We start from the raw sequence: 20,253 nt of genomic DNA, 5'->3' as shown, positions 1-20,253 counted from the left end.
AAAGCCAGACTGTACAGGTGAGGGCTCTAAACTACAGGGCCAGAGCCAGAGTATACAAGTGAGAGCTCTAAACTACAGGGCCAGAGCCAGAATGTATAGGTCAGGGCTCTAAATTACAAGGCCCGAGCTAGACTGTACTGGTGAGGGCTCTAAATTACAAGGCCCGAGCTAGACTGTACTGGTGAGGGCTCTAAATTACAAAGCCAGAGCCAGACTGTACAGGTGAGGGCTGTAAACTGCAGGGCCAGAGCCAGACTGTACTGGTGAAGGCACTAAACTATAGGACCAGAGCCAGATTGTACAGGTGAGGGCTGTAAACTACAGGATCAGAGCCAGATTGTACAGGTGAGGGCTGTAAACTACAGGACCAGAGCCAGACTGCACTGGTGAGGGCACTAAACTATAGGACCAGAGCCAGACTGGACAGTTGAGGGCTCTAAGCTATAGCACCAGAGACAGACTGTACAGGTGAGGGCTCTAAACTACAGGGCCAGAGCCAGGCTGTACAGGTGAGGGCTCTAAACTATAGGGCCAGAGCCAGATTGTACAGGTGAGGGCTCTAAACTATAGGGCCAGAGCCAGATTGTACAGGTGAGGGCTGTAAACTATAGGGCTAGAGTCAGGCTGTACAGATGAGGGCTCTAAACTATAGAGCCAGAGTCAGGCTGTACAGATGAGGGCTCTAAACTATAGGGCTAGAGTCAGGCTGTACAGATGAGGGCTCTAAACTATAGGGCCAGAGTCAGGCTGTACAGATGAGGGCTCTAAACTATAGGGCCAGAGTCAGGCTGTACAGATGAGGGCTCTAAACTACAGGACCAGAACCAGACTGTACAGGTGAGGGCTCTAAACCACAGGCTCAGAGCCAGACTGTTGAAATGAGGGCTCTAAAGTATAGGGCCAGAGGCAGACTGTTGAAATGAGGGCTCTAAAGTATAGGGCCAGAGCCAGGCTGTACAGGTGAGGGCTCTAAACTATAGGGCCAGAGCCAGGCTGTACAGGTGAGGGCTCTAAACTATAGGGCCAGAGCCAGGCTGTACAGGTGAGGGCTCTAAACTACAGGGCCAGAGCCAGGCTGTACAGGTGAGGGCTGTAAACTACAGGGCCAGAGCCAGGCTGTACAGGTGAGGGCTCTAAACCACAGGATCAGAGCCAGACTGTACAGTTAAGGGCTCTAAACTATAGAGCCAAAGTTAGACTGTACAGTTGAGGGCTCTAAACTATAGGGCCAGAGTCAGGCTGTACAGATGAGGGCTCTAAACTATAGGGCCAGAGTCAGGCTGTACAGATGAGGGCTCTAAACCACAGGATCAGAGCCAGACTGTGGAGATGAGGGCTCTAAACTATAGGGCTAGAGTCAGGCTGTACAGATGAGGGCTCTGAACTATACGGCCAGAGCCAGGCTGTACAGGTGAGGGGCTGTAAACTACAGGACCAGAACTAGACTGTACAGTTGAGGGCTCTAAACCACAGGATCAGAGCCAGACTGTGGAGATGAGGGTTTTAAACTATAGGGCTAGAGCCACAATGTATAGGTCAGGGCTTTAAACCACAGGATCAGAGCCAGACTGTGGAGATGAGGGCTCTAAACTATAGGGCCAGAGTCAGGCTGTAGAGATGAGGGATCTAAACTATAGGGCTAGAGTCAGGCTGTACAGATGAGGGCTCTGAACTATAGGGCCAGAGCCAGACTGTACAGGTGAGGGTTGTAAACTGCAGGACCAGAACCAGGTTGTACAGGTGAGGGCTCTAAACTACAGGGCTAGAGCAAGATTGTACAGGTGAGGGCTCTAAATTACAAGGCCAGAGTCAGACTGTACAGGACCAGAGCCAGGCTGGACAGTTGAGAGTTCTAAGCCATAGCATCAGAGCCAGACTGTACAGGTGAGGGCTCTAAACCACAGGATCAGAGCCAGACTATAGAGATTAGGGCTCTAAACTACAGGGCCAGAGCCAGGCTGTACAGATGAGGGCTCTAAACTACAGGAGCATAACCAAATTTACAGGTGAGGGCTCTAAACTGCAGGACCAGAGCCAGATTGTACAGGTGAGGGCTCTAAACTGCAGGGCCAGAGCCAGATTGTACAGGTGAGGGTTCTAAACTACAGGACCATAGCCAAACTGTACAGGTGAGGGCTCTAAACTGCAGAACCAGAACCAGATTGTACAGGTGAGGGCTCTAAACTACAGGACCATAGCCAGATTGTACAGGTGAGGGCTCTAAACTACAGCACCAGAGCCAGATTGTACAGGTGAGGGCTCTAAACTACAGGACCTTAGCCAAATTGTACAGGTGAAGGCTCTAAACCACAGGACCAGACCCAGATTGTACAGGTGAGGGCTCTTAACTACAGGACCAGAGCCAGATTGTACAGGTGAGGGCTCTAAACTACAGGACCATAGCCAAACTGTATAGGGGAGGGCTCTAAACTACACTGAATTGTTTATTCACTGGCACAAAAATGCAGTAAACATATTGGCAGATGGATTCAAAGTTCTTATATTCCTATATTTCTTTCAAGTGCCATGGACAAGTACCTTGTAGTTGTAATTTTCAATGCCTTGCTTTTTAGGTAGTGGCCTACAATGATATCGATATGCCTTTGGGTTTATACAGGGTTTGTTGCATGAACAGTTTGTAAATCTGTCAGAGTATTTATTTTGTATTAAATGTAAGCACACGAACTAAATATGACATATAGCGGCTTTGACAGTAAGCAAAATAATGAAAATACCCTATATGTATGTGAGCTGCTGTGTCGGAAATATCTGGGTCCATCTTCGGAATGTTACAGACTTCAGTTAAATCTATATATGATTTTCTGGATGCGACCAAACCGAAATTACTGACAGTTGTCTTCCTTTCTCTTTTCCTAGATGTTGATGAGTGTACGGGAAGTCATGGCTGTCTCAATGGCTGTGTGAATTTGAATGGGTCCTACTACTGCCAGGGGGACCAGCAGGGCTATGGTATTCCGCCAGGCCAAACCACTGAGAAACGTAACTACTCTGGGATGTATTACCATATTTCATTTTGAGATGATTTGCAAGAGAAGAAATGCAAAAATTATAATAAAATCTTTGTGACAGTGAGCACTTTCAGTTATAACCTGTAAGGCATAGTACATATGTACATATATCTTTGCTCTACATTTCACTATATTGAAAATACTTGAGTGTTAATTTTTTTGTTTAAGCTGTCTGCTTTGAAAATTCTCCTGGAACCTGTCCAAATGGAGGAGCGTGTGTACAGCCTGACCTGTGTAACTGTCCCTCTGGGTACTCTCCTCCACACTGTTCAGGTAAGTTTGTGGTCCTGTCCTGATGGAGGAATGTGTGTACAGCCTGACCTGTGTAACTGTCCCTCTGGGTACTCTCCTCCACACTGTTCAGGTAAGTTTGTGGTCCTGTCCTGATGGAGGAGTGTGTGTACAGCCTGACCTGTGTAACTGTCCCTCTGGGTACTCCCCTCCACACTGTTCAGGTAAATGTGTGGTCTTGTCCTGATGGAGGAGTGTGTGTACAGCCTGACCTGTGTAACTGTCCCTCTGGGTACTCTCCTCCACACTGTTCAGGTAAGTGTGTGGTCCTGCCCTGATTGAGGAGTGTATGTACAGCCTGACCTGTGTAACTGTCCCTCTGGGTACTCTCCTCCACACTGTTCAGGTAAGTGTGTGGTCCTGCCCTGATTGAGGAGTGTGTGTACAGCCTGACCTGCGTAACTGTCCCTCTGGGTACTCTCATCCACACTGTTCAGGTAAGTTTGTGGTCCTGTCCTGATGGAGGAGTGTGTGTACAGCCTGACCTGTGTAACTGTCCCTCTGGGTACTCTCCTCCACACTGTTCAGGTAAGTTTGTGGTCCTGTCCTGATGGAGGAGTGTGTGTACAGCCTGACCTGTGTAACTGTCCCTCTGGGTACTCCCCTCCACACTGTTCAGGTAAATGTGTGGTCTTGTCCTGATGGAGGAGTGTGTGTACAGCCTGACCTGTGTAACTGTCCCTCTGGGTACTCTCCTCCACACTGTTCAGGTAAGTGTGTGGTCCTGCCCTGATTGAGGAGTGTGTGTACAGCCTGACCTGTGTAACTGTCCCTCTGGGTACTCTCCTCCACACTGTTCAGGTAAGTGTGTGGTCCTGCCCTGATTGAGGAGTGTGTGTACAGCCTGACCTGCGTAACTGTCCCTCTGGGTACTCTCATCCACACTGTTCAGGTAAGTTTGTGGTCCTGTCCTGATGGAGGAGTGTGTGTACAGCCTGACCTGTGTAACTGTCCCTCTGGGTACTCACCTCCACACTGTTCAGGTAAGTGTGTGGTCCTGCCCTGATTGAGGAGTGTGTGTACAGCCTGACCTGTGTAACTGTCCCTCTGGGTACTCTCCTCCACACTGTTCAGGTAAGTGTGTGGTCCTGCCCTGATTGAGGAGTGTGTGTACAGCCTGACCTGCGTAACTGTCCCTCTGGGTACTCTCCTCCACACTGTTCAGGTAAGTTTGTGGTCCTGTCCTGATGGAGGAATGTGTGTACAGGCTGACCTGTGTAACTGTCCCTCTGGGTACTCTCCTCCACACTGTTCAGGTAAGTGTGTGGTCCTGTCCTGATGGAGGAGTGTGTGTACAGCCTGACCTGTGTAACTGTCCCTCTGGGTACTCCCCTCCACACTGTTCAGGTAAATGTGTGGTCTTGTCCTAATTGAGGAGTGTGTGTACAGCCTGACCTGTGTAACTGTCCCTCTAGGTACTCTCCTCCACACTGTTCAGGTAAGTTTGTGGTCCTGTCCTGATGGAGGAGTGTGTGTACAGCCTGACCTGCGTAACTGTCCCTCTGGGTACTCTCCTCCACGCTGTTCAGGTAAGTTTGTGGTCCTGTCCTGATGGAGGAGTGTGTGTACAGCCTGACCTGTGTAACTGTCCCTCTGGGTACTCCCCTCCACACTGTTCAGGTAAATGTGTGGTCTTGTCCTGATGGAGGAGTGTGTGTACAGCCTGACCTGTGTAACTGTCCCTCTGGGTACTCTCCTCCACACTGTTCAGGTAAGTGTGTGGTCCTGCCCTGATTGAGGAGTGTGTGTACAGCCTGACCTGTGTAACTGTCCCTCTGGGTACTCTCCTCCACACTGTTCAGGTAAGTGTGTGGTCCTGCCCTGATTGAGGAGTGTGTGTACAGCCTGACCTGTGTAACTGTCCCTCTGGGTACTCCCCTCCACACTGTTCAGGTAAATGTGTGGTCTTGTCCTGATGGAGGAGTGTGTGTACAGCCTGACCTGTGTAACTGTCCCTCTGGGTACTCTCCTCCACACTGTTCAGGTAAGTGTGTGGTCCTGCCCTGATTGAGGAGTGTGTGTACAGCCTGACCTGCGTAACTGTCCCTCTGGGTACTCTCCTCCACACTGTTCAGGTAAGTGTGTGGTCCTGTCCTGATGGAGGAGTGTGTGTACAGCCTGACCTGCGTAACTGTCCCTCTGGGTACTCTTCTCCACACTGTTCAGGTAAGTTTGTGGTCTTGTCCTGATGGAGGAGTGTGTGTACAGCCTGACCTGTGTAACTGTCCCTCTGGGTACTCTCCTCCACACTGTTCAGGTAAGTGTGTGGTCCTGTCCAAATGGAGGAGTGTGTGTACAGCCTGACCTGTGTAACTGTCCCTCTGGGTACTCTTCTCCACACTGTTCAGGTAAGTGTGTGGTCCTGTCCTGATGGAGGAGTGTGTGTACAGCCTGACCTGCGTAACTATCCCTCTGGGTACTCTTTTCCACACTGTTCAGGTAAGTGTGTGGTCCTGTCCTGATGGAAGAGTTTGTGTACAGTCTGACCTGTGTAACTGTCCCTCTGGGTACTCACCTCCACACTGTTCAGGTAAGTTTGTGGTCTTGTCCTGATGGAGGAGTGTGTGTACAGCTTGACCTGTGTAACTGTCCCTCTGGGTACTCACCTCCACACTGTTCAGGTAAGTTTGTGGTCTTGTCCTGATGGAGGAGTGTGTGTACAGGCTGACCTGTGTAACTGTCCTCTGGGTAATCTCCTCCACACTGTTTAGGTAACAATGTAAGTAAATGTTATAATTGGGGGCTGTAACAGCAACACAGAAGAAGTCATATCGTGCACTATTCTTGTGTTTTCAGACGTGGATGAGTGTGAATCAGGAGGTGGCGTTTGCCCAGGTGACTGTGTCAATGTACCTGGCGCGTATTACTGCAGTTCTGTGGGTGGTTATGGACGTATCCCAGGAGAAGCTGTAGACCAACGTAAGGCTCACAAATATGTTTTTTTCTTTCACATATTAGACATTATGATTAACGAAAGGCTTTAGCAAATTTTGTTGCCAAATGTATGATGTAGTTTAGTTTAAGCATTGTTATTCTTTTATTAGCTCGTCTATACAAAGTAAGGGGAGGTATTCTGGAAGGGTGGGAAAATAGCGGTGTTGGAGTCCGGTTAAGTATTTTTCTTTTGCACTTGGATTGAAGGCTAAGCTTTTATTAGCCCCCTAATCTAAGGCATGGTGTGTAAATGTACTCAAATGGAAGGTTAAGGTTTTTTGGCTCCTGTATATTCGGCCCTCTAATCTAAGGCATGTAATTGTACTCAAATGGAGGGTTAAGCTTTTTTGGCTCCTGTATATTCGGCCCCCTAATCTAAGGCATGGTGTGTAAATGTACTCAAATGGAAGGTTAAGCTTTTTTGGCTCCTGTATATTCGGCCTCTAATCTAGGGCATGTAATTGTACTCAAATGGAGGGTTAAGCTTTTTTAGCTCCTGTATATTCGGCCCCTTAATCTAAGGCATGGTGTGTAAATGTACTCAAGTGGAAGGTTAAACTTTTTTAGCTCCTGTATAGTTAGCTCCTGTATATCATACACACACGGATTGAGGGTTAAGCTTTTTTAGCTCCTGTATATTTAGCTCCTGTATATCATTCACGGATTGAAGGTTAAGCTTTTTTAGCTCCTGTATATTTAGCTCCTGTATATCATACACGGATTGAAGGTTAAGCTTTTTTAGCTCCTGTATATTTAGCTCCTGTATATCATTCACGGATTGAAGGTTAAGCTTTTTTAGCTCCTGTATATTTAGCTCCTGTATATCATACACGGATTGAAGGTTAAGCTTTTTTAGCTCCGTGTAAGGTACATGTATGGTTTGTGCATATACACGCTCAAATGGAAGGTTAAGCTCTTTTTGCGCATGTATAAAGTGCACTCATACATTGATTGAAGGTTTCTTTTACAGCAACAGAAGTTATGTATATTTTTAAATATTTACACCCGATTCAATAAAGACGTTAGAGTGGTTTCAGTGGGATATGCTGGAATCAACCTGTCTGTCTGCCTGCCTGTCCATAGACACAGGTTTTGTCCATGCATCTCCTCCCAAAATGCTGCGCTGATTTTGGATGAAACTTACCATACATCTTCCCTATCATCTATCATGCTTGGTTAAGTTTTATTACAGTCAGGTAATAATTTTCATAATTACTCCAGTTCTCATACTTACAGCACAGTACACAGATTTTGTCCATGCCGCTTCCGCTGAAGTATTGCACCCATATCCCAGAAACTTTCATGTATAGCCTATATGTGTCTTTCATATCATCTAAACATTTACATGCTTAATAATAATGACAGCGTGATTATTACTTTTATTTTCATAGTTGCCCCCACTGAGGTACAATACGTAATAATTCTTTTCACGCATACAGCTTAATGGATAAGGTGAAGACACATTTCATTATTGTGACGTTGTACTCAAGCTTTTAGATGTCACATGGATAAAATCTGTGAATCTGTGAATTATATCCGATTTGTGTATGACGATGTCATTCTACTTGATTTTGGTTTAGAGATGAGTATTTCAGTGCATCTTGAACATATTGCAGTTTTACTTACTGCTCAGGCAGGTGATCTACCGGTGTTCTCTGAATGCCTTGTTAGATTAGTGCTGAGAAACTCATCTAACAGCTCTGTGATTTGGATAAACGAATTTTATCATCAGTTGTGGTATTTAGTTAATTAACGTACCAGATATTTATTTTCTCTTAATACTGTTTTAAAATTACTGATATACTTTCACCTATTCTTGTAGCTGTATGCTTTGGATTTTTACCTGGGGAGTGTTCTAGTGGAGGGGTGTGTGCCAGTCCAGGTATCTGTACCTGTACAGAGGGTTACCAGACACCTCAGTGTACAGGTGAGACAAACTGTAGATAACACAGGGTGGTTACCTGGGGAGTGTCCTCAATGAGGGGTGTGTGCCAGTCCAGGTATCTGTACCTGTAGAGAGGGTTACCAGACACCTCAGTGTACAGGTGAGATAAACTGTAGATAACACAGGGTGGTTACCTGGAGAGTGTCCTCAATGAGGGGTGTGTGCCAGTCCAGGTATCTGTACCTGCAGAGAGGGTTACCAGACACCTCCGTGTACAGGTGAGATAAACTATAAATAACACAGGGTGGTTACCTGGGGAGTGTCCTCATGGAGGGGTGTGTGCCAGTCCAGGTGTCTGTACCTGAACAGAGTCTTACCGGACTGTACCTCAGTGTACAGGTGAGACAAACTGTAGATAACACAGGGTGGTTACCTGGGGAGTGTCCTCAATGAGGGTGTGTGTGCCAGTCCAGGTATCTGTACCTGTAGAGAGGGTTACCAGACACCTCAGTGTACAGGTGAGACAAACTGTAGATAACACAGGGTGGTTACCTGGGGAGTGCCGTCATTGAGGGGTGCGTGACAGTCCAGGTATCTGTACCTGTACAGAGGGTTAGCAGACACCTCAGTGTACAGGTGAGATAAACTGTAGATAACACAGGGTGGTTACATGGAAAGTGTCCTCAATGAGGGGTGTGTACCAGTCCAGGTATCTGTACCTGTACAGAGGGTTACCAGACACCTCAGTGTACAGGTGAGACAAACTGTAGATAACACAGGGTGGTTACATGGAGAGTGTCCTCAATGAGGGGTGTGTGCCAGTCCAGGTATCTGTACCTGTAGAGAGGATTACCAGACACCTCAGTGTACAGGTCAGACAAACTGTAGATAACACAGGGTGGTTACCTGGGGAGTGCCGTCATTGAGGGGTGCGTGACAGTCCAGGTATCTGTAACTGTACAGAGGGTTTCCAGACACCTCAGTGTACAGGTGAGATAAACTGTAGATAACACAGGGTGGTTACCTGGAGAGTGTCCTCAATGAGGGGGTGTGTGCCTGTCCAGGTATCTGTAGGCCTACCTGTACAGAGGGTTACCAGACACCTCAGTGTACAGGTGAGACAAACTGTAGATAACACAGGGTGGCTATGTGGGGAGCGTCCTAGTGGAGGGTGCTAGTCCAGGAATCTGTACCTGTCGAAGCGTTACCAGACACTGTAGATAATGTGATCCTGTGAGTGCTATATTGTGTTGTTTTCAGATAAGAATGAGTGTCTCCAGGAAGAAGGGGGTTGTGACACACAATGTATGAACATACCAGGTTCCTACTTCTGCCACTGCTGGAAAGGCTATGGTAAAAGACAAGGGGATACCGACTGTAAACGTATGTATTACCTTACTCTATTTCTTTATATTTTCAGACTCGCAAAATAGAGGATCCTCCTGTTTTTAGTTGTAATTATAGATTTGATGACTGACCCTTTGTGTCAGTGCAAACTGATCAACATAACCATATTTTGTTTTATCCTCATCCGATGTTTAATGTATAGAGTCTATAATGATGAGCCAGTTAGTTTATAGTTGATGTTAACTGTGCACTGTAAACTGGCTCTCTACTCTGTCTCCCGAAGCTTCTACTTCTCTGTTGTAGCGGTGTGCCGTGACTCCCTGCCTGGTACCTGCCCTAACGGAGGCACCTGTACCTCCCCGTCAGTGTGTCACTGCTCCCCAGGCTATAGCCCACCCCACTGCACAGGTGCGCATCTCTCAGTTTGAACTTACCTTACTGGATGACACCTTTATCGTGAGGATTTACGCACGTTGTTTTGATTTCAATGTGACTACTTGTACATACATAGAAAATAGTATGGCATTGTATTATATGGTGATAATGTCTAACTCGCCACTCCGGTGAAGTTACTAATCAGCATTCTGACAAATAATGTCTCGTGTTTTGGTTGAATCTGATGCCTCACCCTCAGCTCCCGTAATATCTTTTACCGTCCAGGGCGCAAGGGCAGAAGTAATTACTTTCTCCACGGAATTTGGGTGATTCAGTAGGTAGCCCTACCCTTTGCAACTAATTTTCCACATTTAACCATTTTTTCCTGCAAACTTTCCTACCAGCATGAATTTCGACAAATTTGTGTGTAAAAAGAAGAAGAGGTAAAAAGAAGAAAAAAAGAAGTGGTGTTTCTGGGATTTTATGCACCAATCCATGTTCAACTGAGTACGTAGCTGGAGAATGGTGCATGTATGAAGGGTGCATGGCATACTTCTCACTAATTACATGTATACAAGTACATGTTTGCCCACAGGTGCATCTATACACACATGTACATGTATACACACATGTACATGTATACACACAGGTACATGTATACACTCAGGTGATGTATACACACATGTACATGTATACACACATGTACATGTATACACACAGGTACATGTATACACACAAATACATGTATACATACAGGTGCATGTATACACCCATGTACATGTATACACACAGGTACATGTATACACACAGGTACATGTATACACAGGTGCATGTATACACACATGTACATGTATACACACAGGTACATGTATACACACAGGTGCATGTATACACAGATGTACATGTATACACACAGGTATATGTATACACACAGGTACATGTATACACACATGCACATGTATACACACAGGTACATGTATACACACAGGTGCATGTATACACACATGTATATGTATACACACAGGTACATGTATACACACAGGTGCATGTATACACACAGGTGCATGTATACACAGATGTACATGTATGCACACAGGTACATGTTTGCAGACATGCACATGTATACACACATGTACATGTATACACACATGCACATGTATACACACAGGTACATGTATACACACAAATACATGTATACATACAGGTGCATGTATACACACATGTACATGTATACACACAAGTACATGTATACCCACAAGTACATGTATACACACAGGTACATGTATACACACAGGTACATGTATACACACATGTACATGTATACACACATGTACATGTATACACACAGGTGCATGTATACACACAAGTACATGTATACACACAGGTATATGTATACACACAAGTACATGTATACCCACAGGTACATGTATACACACAGGTATATGTATACATACATGTATACATACATACATACATGTATACACCCAAGTACATGTTTGCACACAGGTACATGTATACAAACAGGTACATGTATACAAACAGGTACATGTATACACACAGGTACATGTATACACACAAGTACATGTATACACACAGGTATATATATACACACAAGTACATGTATACCCACAGGTACATGTATACACACATGTACATGTATACCCACAGGTACATGTATACACACAGGTACATGTATACACACATACATGTATACATACAGGTACATGTATACACACAAGTACATGTATACGCACAGGTACATGTATACACACAGGTACATGTATACACACAGGTACATGTATACACACAAGTACATGTATACACACAGGTACATGTATATACACAAGTACATGTATACACACAAAAATCCATTGTCAGTAGAATTTAAATGATGGTAAACATGAATATTATTATGGTTCATGGCATAGTTTACATTTGTCATCATGTCATAATTATGAACTTTATCTGTCCTTATCAGACATTAACGAGTGTGTGGAGAAGAACGGAGGCTGTGAACTCCGGTGTATTAATGAGGCGGGCTCATACTCCTGTGAGTGCCGGCCTGGGTTTGGTTGGGACAAAGACCAGAACACATGCAGACGTACGTAACCTTTGATTTAGGCAAGTGTGAGATTTCTGTTAACTAAAGCTTATCAGTGTAAGCATTTCATTAGATCATTTATTACTTGTTGTGTATAATGTCTGTCAGAAGATGTAGATGAATGTTATTGGTGCCAGTACCTATTCACTAGTGTGGAAGTTGTGCGTGTATATAACTTCTGTTACAGCTGTATGTTACGGCCTTGCCCCGGGTAAATGCCTCAATGACGGTGTGTGTACTGCTCCAGACATATGTTCCTGCCCACCTGAGTTCCCGACAGACAACTGCGCAGGTGAGAAAAGTTTTGTAAATTTGTTCGCAGCTCTTATTCACGTATCAAATTCGTCAGAAACGTTGATATAGGGGTGGGGCATGGAGGTGAACCATTTCTTTCATTTTCACTTTTCCCCTGTTTACTATAGCTACTTGACTTGCTTTTTTATTATCTCCATAACTTGTGTTTTCCAGTTTCTCCATGACTAGTGTTTTTTCATTTTTCCCATGACTTGTGTTATCCAGTTTCTCCATGGCTTGTGTTATTCAGTTTCTCCATGACTTGTATTTTCTAGTTTCTCCATGACTGCCAGTTTCTTCATGACTTGTGTTTTTCTTCCTTCAGATGTGGACGAGTGCAGTCAGGTAGACAGTGGCTGTGATTTAGGCTGTGTAAACCAGATGTCTGGTTACTACTGCTGGAGTGAGCAGGAAGGATATGGGAAATTACCCGGAAGTAACATCAGCATTCGTGAGTTGTCTCAGAGATATGCTAATACCTGTGCTGTGACACCTTGTATCACGCGTGTTTTTGGAGAAAATTTGCAATAATAATAATACAGTTATTAACAATGATGTGGTTTACTTAAAGTTTTTCCCGGAGATTTTTAGGAAAAAAACGATCAACACAAATGCAGTCAAATTATTGATATTAGACCTATATTAATATTAGAATAGCCCAAAGAATTGCCTTTCAAAAATAATATCATCTGTGGATGCGTTAACGTTCACAATTAGCAATAAAGTTCCTAAACTTTATAAAGCAGGTTGCAGTATCAGTTGTGCAGGTAGGGTGTATGAGTCGGATATACATGGGAAGGCAATGATTATGTGAAATCAGGTGGGTTATCATGATCCTCTTGATCTGTGTTAAGGGCGGTTCATTAATTAAATCCACCTGGTGTTCCTGATCAGTTTTGAGAAACTTCCCTTTCTTCTTCACATCGGTTGTCATCGGCATTTTTTGCCCGCACGTCATTCATCCTAAAAGTAAAAAATTTCTCCAGAGTCCCAAATCTTTAAATTCTCTGCGCTGAATGTTTTGATCTGTTTGTATTTGCAGCTGTGTGTTTTGGGCATCCTCTTGGGAAGTGTGGTAATGGAGGGACATGTTCTGAGCCGGGGGTGTGTTCATGTCCCGACGGGTATCAAGGAGGAGACTGCGTGGGTAAGGGAACAACTGCGTGGGTAAGGGAACAACTGGGTAGGCTTACTATAAGCCTGTGTAAAATTTGTGCCTGTTGTACAAGCACCTGTTGTACTTGCGCCTGTGCGCTTGTTGTACAGCGGCTGTTGTACATGTACCTGATGTACATGCGCCTGTTGTACTTGCATCTGTTGTGCTTGCATCTGTTGTGCATTTACCTGTTGTACATGCATCTGTTGTACATGCACCTGTTGTGCATGCCCCTTTTTTTCAATGCCCCTGTGGTACATGCGCCTGTTGCACCTGGGCCTGGTCTACATGCACCTGTTGTACATGTGCCTGTTGTACCTGCACCTGTTGTTGTTGTACATGTGCCTGTTGTACCTGCACCTGTTGTTCCTTTACCTCTTGTATATGGGCCTGTTGTGCACGGGTGTGTTATGCATGTGTTTGTTGTACATGTACCTCTTGCACATGTTATGTATTTATCAGTTGTACATTTACCTTTGGTACATGCACCTTTCTACATGCGCCTGTTGTGCATGCACCTTTTCTACATGGGCTTGTTGTACATGTACCTGTTGTACATTTAGCTGTTGTACATGTACCTGTTGTGCATGCGCCTGTTGTACATGCACCTGTTGCACATGCAGCTGTTGTGCATGCCCCTGTTGTACATGCGCCTGCTATACATGCAGCTGTTGTACATGCATCTGTTGTACATGCATCTGTTGTACATGCACCTGTTGTAAACGTACCTGTTGCGCATGCGCCTGTTGTACAAGTGCCTGTTGTACATTTACCTGTTGTACATGCACCTGTTGTACATGCTCCTGTTGTACATGCGCCTTTTGTACATGCACCTGTTGTACATGCAGCTGTTGTACAAGTGCCTGTTGTACATTTACCTGTTGTACATGCACCTGTTGTACATGCTCCTGTTGTACATGCACCTGTTGTACATGCACCTGTTGTACATGCAGCTATTTTACATGCGCGTGTTGTACATGCGCCTGTATGTAGATTAGATTTAAGGGAACTTTTTGCAAATTAGGATGTAGATTATCTGTGGATTTAGCCATTTAGCCAAATGTAGGTCCAGCTACATTTATCTTTAATGTTAACATCTTGATTCTGGAGTGAATGACACGAAGGTTAGCACAGAATCAGTCTTTTACCTGTATTACTGGATACCTACATGTATATGGACAAAGCTGATTACGTTAAGATTCTTCTCAAAATCCCCCTTGTTATAGCTGCTCCTCTGAACTGTTCTTACTGCAGATGTAGATGAGTGTGAATCGGTGCGTTGTGATGGGTCGTGTGTGAACAAGCCCGGTAGTTATTACTGTCAAGGAATGCCGGGGTATGGCAAGGGACCCAACGATGAGATCTCCAAACGTACGTGCATTCTTAAACTCTCTGTTCTTTTATAACTGAAGAAATGAGCATGGGTGAGATTAATTCACCATTTATGCAGAAAGAAATGTGATGTTGTTTTCCACAACGAATTTGAAAGTGTAAATTGTCATGAATTGTTGATCAAATTTCAAATTTGTCACTGCAGTAAGTGTGGGCCCTGTGAAGTAAAATGTTAGGATCACAGCTTCCACATACCTGGATACACCCTACTCCTATGACCTTTTCAACTGCCTCTGCAACCAATATTTTGAAACATGCTAAGAGATCTATGGGGTGTAGAGAAATAATTTACACAGTTGTATGATGCTTGTATTTGAAACAAATAACTCCTTTTTGACATCATTTTCATAAGAATTATGTGCATAAATTCCATTGTGCTCTAGTGGTTGAAATGGTTGAAGATTAATAGGTGATGAATGCGTCATGTGAGTGGATTACAATATTTCTAAGGCTACTAGTGAGTTAATACCTAGAAATAGGCGTCTGTAAACACTAGAAATAGGCATATTTAAACACTAGAAATAGGCGTCTGTAAACACTAGAAATAGGCATCTGTAAACACCAGAAATAGGAGTCTGTAAACATAAGAAACAGGCATATTTAAACACTATAAATAGGCGTCTGTAAACACTAGAAATAGGCGTCTGTAAACATGAGAAATAGGCATCTGTAAACACTAGAAATAGACGTCTGTAAACACTAGAATAGACATCTGTAAACACTAGAAATAGGCACCTGTAAACACTAGAAATAGGCGTCTGCAAACGCTAGAAATGGGCGTCTGTAAACACCAGAAATAGGCGTCTGTAAACACTAGAAATAGGGGTCTGTAAACACTAGAAATAGACGTCTGTAAACACTAGAATAGACATCTGTAAACACTAGAAATAGGCACCTGTAAACACTAGAAATAGGCGTCTGCAAACGCTAGAAATGGGCGTCTGTAAACACTAAATTAACAAGCCCATCAAACATATGAATGTAATAATATAGTGCCTTAGTAAGATACTCACACAGTCTACTTTTATAAGCAGGACCTAGTAAAAAGGCTGTTATTAATATTGATGTGTGAATGTTGTTCCAGTTGAATAAAAACCGCATTTTCACATGTCCAGCTGCATCTGTTTTTTCTGACCACAGCCCTTTGTGGGGACAACATGCCTGGTGCGTGTGATAACGGAGGAAGCTGTATTCACCCAGGGACCTGTGTGTGTCCTCCAGGTTTCCGACTGCCACTCTGTACAGGTGAGTGATCTCCCTTGCCACGGTGAGGCAAACAGCCACACCTGTGTATGAAGTGCAGCACTTAATCTTATGCACGATCTGAAAGTACTTGTATAAGGCCAACATGTATGTCAGAATGTTTCTGTGAAATTGTGGGAATGCTGGGCCTGTTCCGTAAGTGATTTCAGCCTTTGGCTGACTCTAAAATTATAATCCAAATTAAACTCTGGAACAAATGCATCAAATCGATAACATTTTGACCACTGGTCCGGCGGTAGTGTTTCAGCCAACATTTGACCATCAAGCTTCAGACACATTTGTTGGGATTTTTGGCCAAAGTGATTTTGTGAAAGAGGCCATGGTGCCATGGTAACACGGTAACACCTGCACCGTACAGGTGTCACGGTAACACAGTAGCAGCTTCATTGTACTGGTGTCATGGTAACACAGTATCACTTACATTGCAGTGGTGTGTTTTGACACTCATAATTACACATTGTGAACAATCATTATTCTTATTAAGTCACATTTATACAATCCTATTTCCTAGAAATATCAACATGACTCGGAACCCCCACTCTTTTCTTATTAATAGTGTATATAGGCATATATGGTGAGAGCCAGCTTATTAAAATTTTGAGTACCTGTTCAGATTAGTTTGTAAAGATATCAGCATATAACCAAAAGTGGGTAACCAGGATTTTGCGTGTTGCACTGCAGACATCAACGAGTGTGAGGGGCCGAACAATGGTGGCTGTGGGGAGGACATGTGCCAGAACACTCCGGGCAGCTACGTGTGTGTCTGTGCCGAGGGCTACGGATGGGACGCAGCCAAACAACTCTGCTTACGTAAGCATTAATGCCAGCCGTAGAGCAAGTCATCATCAAAATAACACGGTGATAAGATATGTATCAATTCCTCACGTGTTTGTTCAGGTGTTCTTGTAATTTGTGATATCGTGGATAAGTTTTGATCTAGTGGGTGAGCGACCTTTCCAGCCATAAGTCACTCAAACCTAAACTGTGGACCCCTTATTCATGTCACTCAGTCCTAAGCACTGGACGCCTCATTCGTGTCACTCAGTCCTAAGCTGTGGACACCTCATTCGTGTCACTCAGACCAAAGCTGCTGACGTCTCATTTGTGTCACTCAGACGAAAGATGTAGACACCCCATTTGTGTAACTCAGACCTAAGCTGTAGACACCTCATTCATGTCACTCGGACCTAAGCTGTGGCACCTCATTCATGTCCATCAGACCTAAGCTGTGGACACCTCATTTATGTCACTCAGACGAAAGATGTAGACACCCCATTTGTGTAACTCAGACCTAAGCTGTAGACACCTCATTCATGTCACTCGGACCTAAGCTGTGGCACCTCATTCATGTCCATCAGACCTAAGCTGTGGACACCTCATTTATGTCACTCAGACCAAAGCTGTAGACACTTCATTTGTGTAACTCAGACCTAAGCTGTAGACGCCTCATTTGTGTCACTCTGACCAAAGCTGTGGACACCTCATTCATGTCACTCAGTCCTAAGCTGTAGACGCCTCCTTTATGTTACTCCGACCTAAGCTGTGAACGCCTCATTTGTGTCAATCAGACCTAAACTGTGGAAACCTCCTTTGAGTAACTCAGATCTAATCTGTAGACACCTCATTCATGTCACTTAAACCAAAGCAGTGGACACCTTATTCATGTCACTCAGTCCTAAGCTGTAGACACCTCCTTCATGTCCATCAGACCTAAGCTGTGGACGCCTCATTTATGTCACTCAGACCAAAGCTGTAGACACTTCATTTGTGTAACTCAGACCTAAGCTGTAGACGCCTCATTTGTGTCACTCTGACTAAAGCTGTGGACACCTCATTCATGTCACTCAGTCCTAAGCTGTAGACGCCTCCTTTATGTCCATCAGACCTAAGCTGAGGACGCCTCATTTATGTCACTCAGACCAAAGCTGTAGACACTTCATTTGTGTAACTCAGATCTAAGCTGTAGACGCCTCATTTGTGTCACTCTGACCAAAGCTGTGGACACCTCATTCATGTCACTCAGTCCTAAGCTGTAGACGCCTCATTTATGTCACTCCGACCTAAGCTGTGGACGCCTCATTTGTGTCAATCAGACCTAAACTGTGGAAACCTCATTTGAGTAACTCAGATCTAATCTGTAGACACCTCATTCATGTCACTTAAACCAAAGCAGTGGACACCTTATTCATGTCACTCAGTCCTAAGCTGTAGACACCTCCTTCATGTCCATCAGACCTAAGCTGTGGACGCCTCATTTATGTCACTCAGACCAAAGCTGTAGACACTTCAATTGTGTAACTCAGACCTAAGCTGTAGACGCCTCATTTGTGTCAGTCTGACTAAAGCTGTGGACGCCACATTTGTGTCACTCAAACCTAACTGTAGATGCCTCATTCATGTCACTCAAGCCTAACTGTAGACGCCTCATTCGTGTCACTCAGTCCTAAGCTGTAGACACCTCCTTCATGTCCATCAGACCTAAGCTGTGGACGCCTCATTTATGTCACTCAGACCAAAGCTGTAGACACTTCATTTGTGTAACTCAGACCTAAGCTGTAGACGCCTCATTTGTGTCAGTCTGACTAAAGCTGTGGACGCCACATTTGTGTCACTCAAACCTAACTGTAGACGCCTCATTCATGTCACTCAAACCTAACTGTAGACGCCTCATTCGTGTCACTCAGTCCTAAGCAGTGGACACCTCATTTCTGTCATTCAGACCAAAGCTGTAGACGCCTCATTCATGTCACTCAGACCTAAGCTGTGGACGCCTCATTTGTGTAACTCAAACCTAAGCTATGGATACCTCATTTATGTCACTCAGACCTAAGCTGTGGACACTTCATTTGTGTAACTCAGACCTAAGCTGTGGACGCCTCTTTTATGTCACTCAGACCAAAGCTGTCGACGCCTCATTCATGTTAATCAGACCTAATCTGTGGACGCCTCATTTTTGTAACTCAAACCTAAGCTGTGGATACCTTGTTTATGTCACTCAGACCTAAGCTGTGGACGCCTCTTTTATGTCACTCACACCTAAGTTGTGGACGCCTCATTCATGTCACTCACACTTAAGCTGTCGACGCCTCATTCATGTCACTCAGACCAAAGCTGTGGACGCCTCATTTGTGTCACTCCGACCTAAGCTGTGGACGCCTCATTCATGCTAATGAGATCTAAGCTGTCGACGCCTCGTTTGTGTAACTCAGACCTAAGCTGTAGACGCCTCATTTGTGTATCTCAGACCAAAGCTATAGACACCTCATTTGTGTAATTCAGACCTAAACTGTAGACACCTTTTTCATGTCAATCAGGCCTAAGCTGTAGACGCCTCAATTGTGTAACTCAGACCTAAGCTGTGGACGCCTTATCTGTGTCACTCAGGACTAAGCTGTAAAGACCTCAATTGTGTAACTCAGACCTAAGTTGGGACGCCTCATTTGTGTCAATCAGACCTAAGCTGTGGACGTTTCATTTGTGTAACTCAGACCTAAGCTGTGGACGCCTCATTTGTGTATCTCAGACCTAAGCTGTAGACACCTCATTTGTGTAACTCAGACCTAAGCTGTAAAAACCTCATTTGTGTAACTCTAACCTAAGCTGTAGACACCTGCTTTATGTCATTCAGACCTAAGCTGTGGACGCCTCATTTGTGTAACTCAGACCTAATCTGTGGACGCCTCATTTGTGTCACTCAGATCTAAGCTGTAAACACCTCAATTGTGTAACTCAGACCAAAGCTGTGGACGCCTCATTTGTGTTACTCAGATCTAAGCTGTAAACACCTCAATTGTGTAACTCAGACCTAAGCTGTAGACGCCTCATTTGTGTCAATCAGATCTAAGCTGTAGACACCTCATTTGTGTAACTCAGACCTAAGCTGTAGACACCTCATTTGTATAACTCACACCTAAGTTGTACACACCTCATTCGTGTCAATCAGACCCAAGCTGTGGACGCCTCATTCATGTCACTTAGATCTAAGCTGTGGACGCCTCATTCATGTCACTCAGACCTAAGCTGTGGACGCCTCATTTGTGTAACTCAAACCTAAGCTGTGGATACCTCATTTATGTCCATCAGACCTAAGCTGTGGACACCTCATTCATGTCACTCAGACCTAAGCTGTGGACGCCTCATTCTTGTAACTCAGACCTAAGCTGTGGATACCTCATTTATGTCACTT

The 20,253-nt window shown here is 44.5% G+C and overlaps 1 protein-coding gene across 1 annotated transcript in view; it reads left to right on the top strand.

Annotated features, from left to right (window-relative positions):
- The window catches only part of LOC135465965 (fibrillin-3-like), a 36,865-nt gene that overhangs the window by 13,674 nt on the left and 2,938 nt on the right, over window positions 1–20,253 (top strand). Inside the window, exons 10-22 of the mRNA XM_064743351.1 lie at window positions 2,878–3,000; window positions 3,198–3,302; window positions 4,736–4,849; window positions 6,117–6,239; window positions 8,077–8,181; window positions 9,400–9,522; window positions 9,790–9,894; window positions 11,840–11,962; window positions 12,582–12,707; window positions 13,299–13,403; window positions 14,667–14,783; window positions 15,945–16,049; window positions 16,749–16,877. Of these exons, the coding sequence (XP_064599421.1) occupies window positions 2,878–3,000; window positions 3,198–3,302; window positions 4,736–4,849; window positions 6,117–6,239; window positions 8,077–8,181; window positions 9,400–9,522; window positions 9,790–9,894; window positions 11,840–11,962; window positions 12,582–12,707; window positions 13,299–13,403; window positions 14,667–14,783; window positions 15,945–16,049; window positions 16,749–16,877 (1,503 nt within the window). The remainder of the gene's footprint in view (window positions 1–2,877; window positions 3,001–3,197; window positions 3,303–4,735; window positions 4,850–6,116; window positions 6,240–8,076; window positions 8,182–9,399; window positions 9,523–9,789; window positions 9,895–11,839; window positions 11,963–12,581; window positions 12,708–13,298; window positions 13,404–14,666; window positions 14,784–15,944; window positions 16,050–16,748; window positions 16,878–20,253) is intronic.

Source organism: Liolophura sinensis, chromosome 1 (assembly GCF_032854445.1).
Source record: "Liolophura sinensis isolate JHLJ2023 chromosome 1, CUHK_Ljap_v2, whole genome shotgun sequence".
NCBI classification, from domain to species: domain Eukaryota; kingdom Metazoa; phylum Mollusca; class Polyplacophora; order Chitonida; family Chitonidae; genus Liolophura; species Liolophura sinensis.
This window is presented reverse-complemented; position numbering and strand designations above follow the sequence as displayed.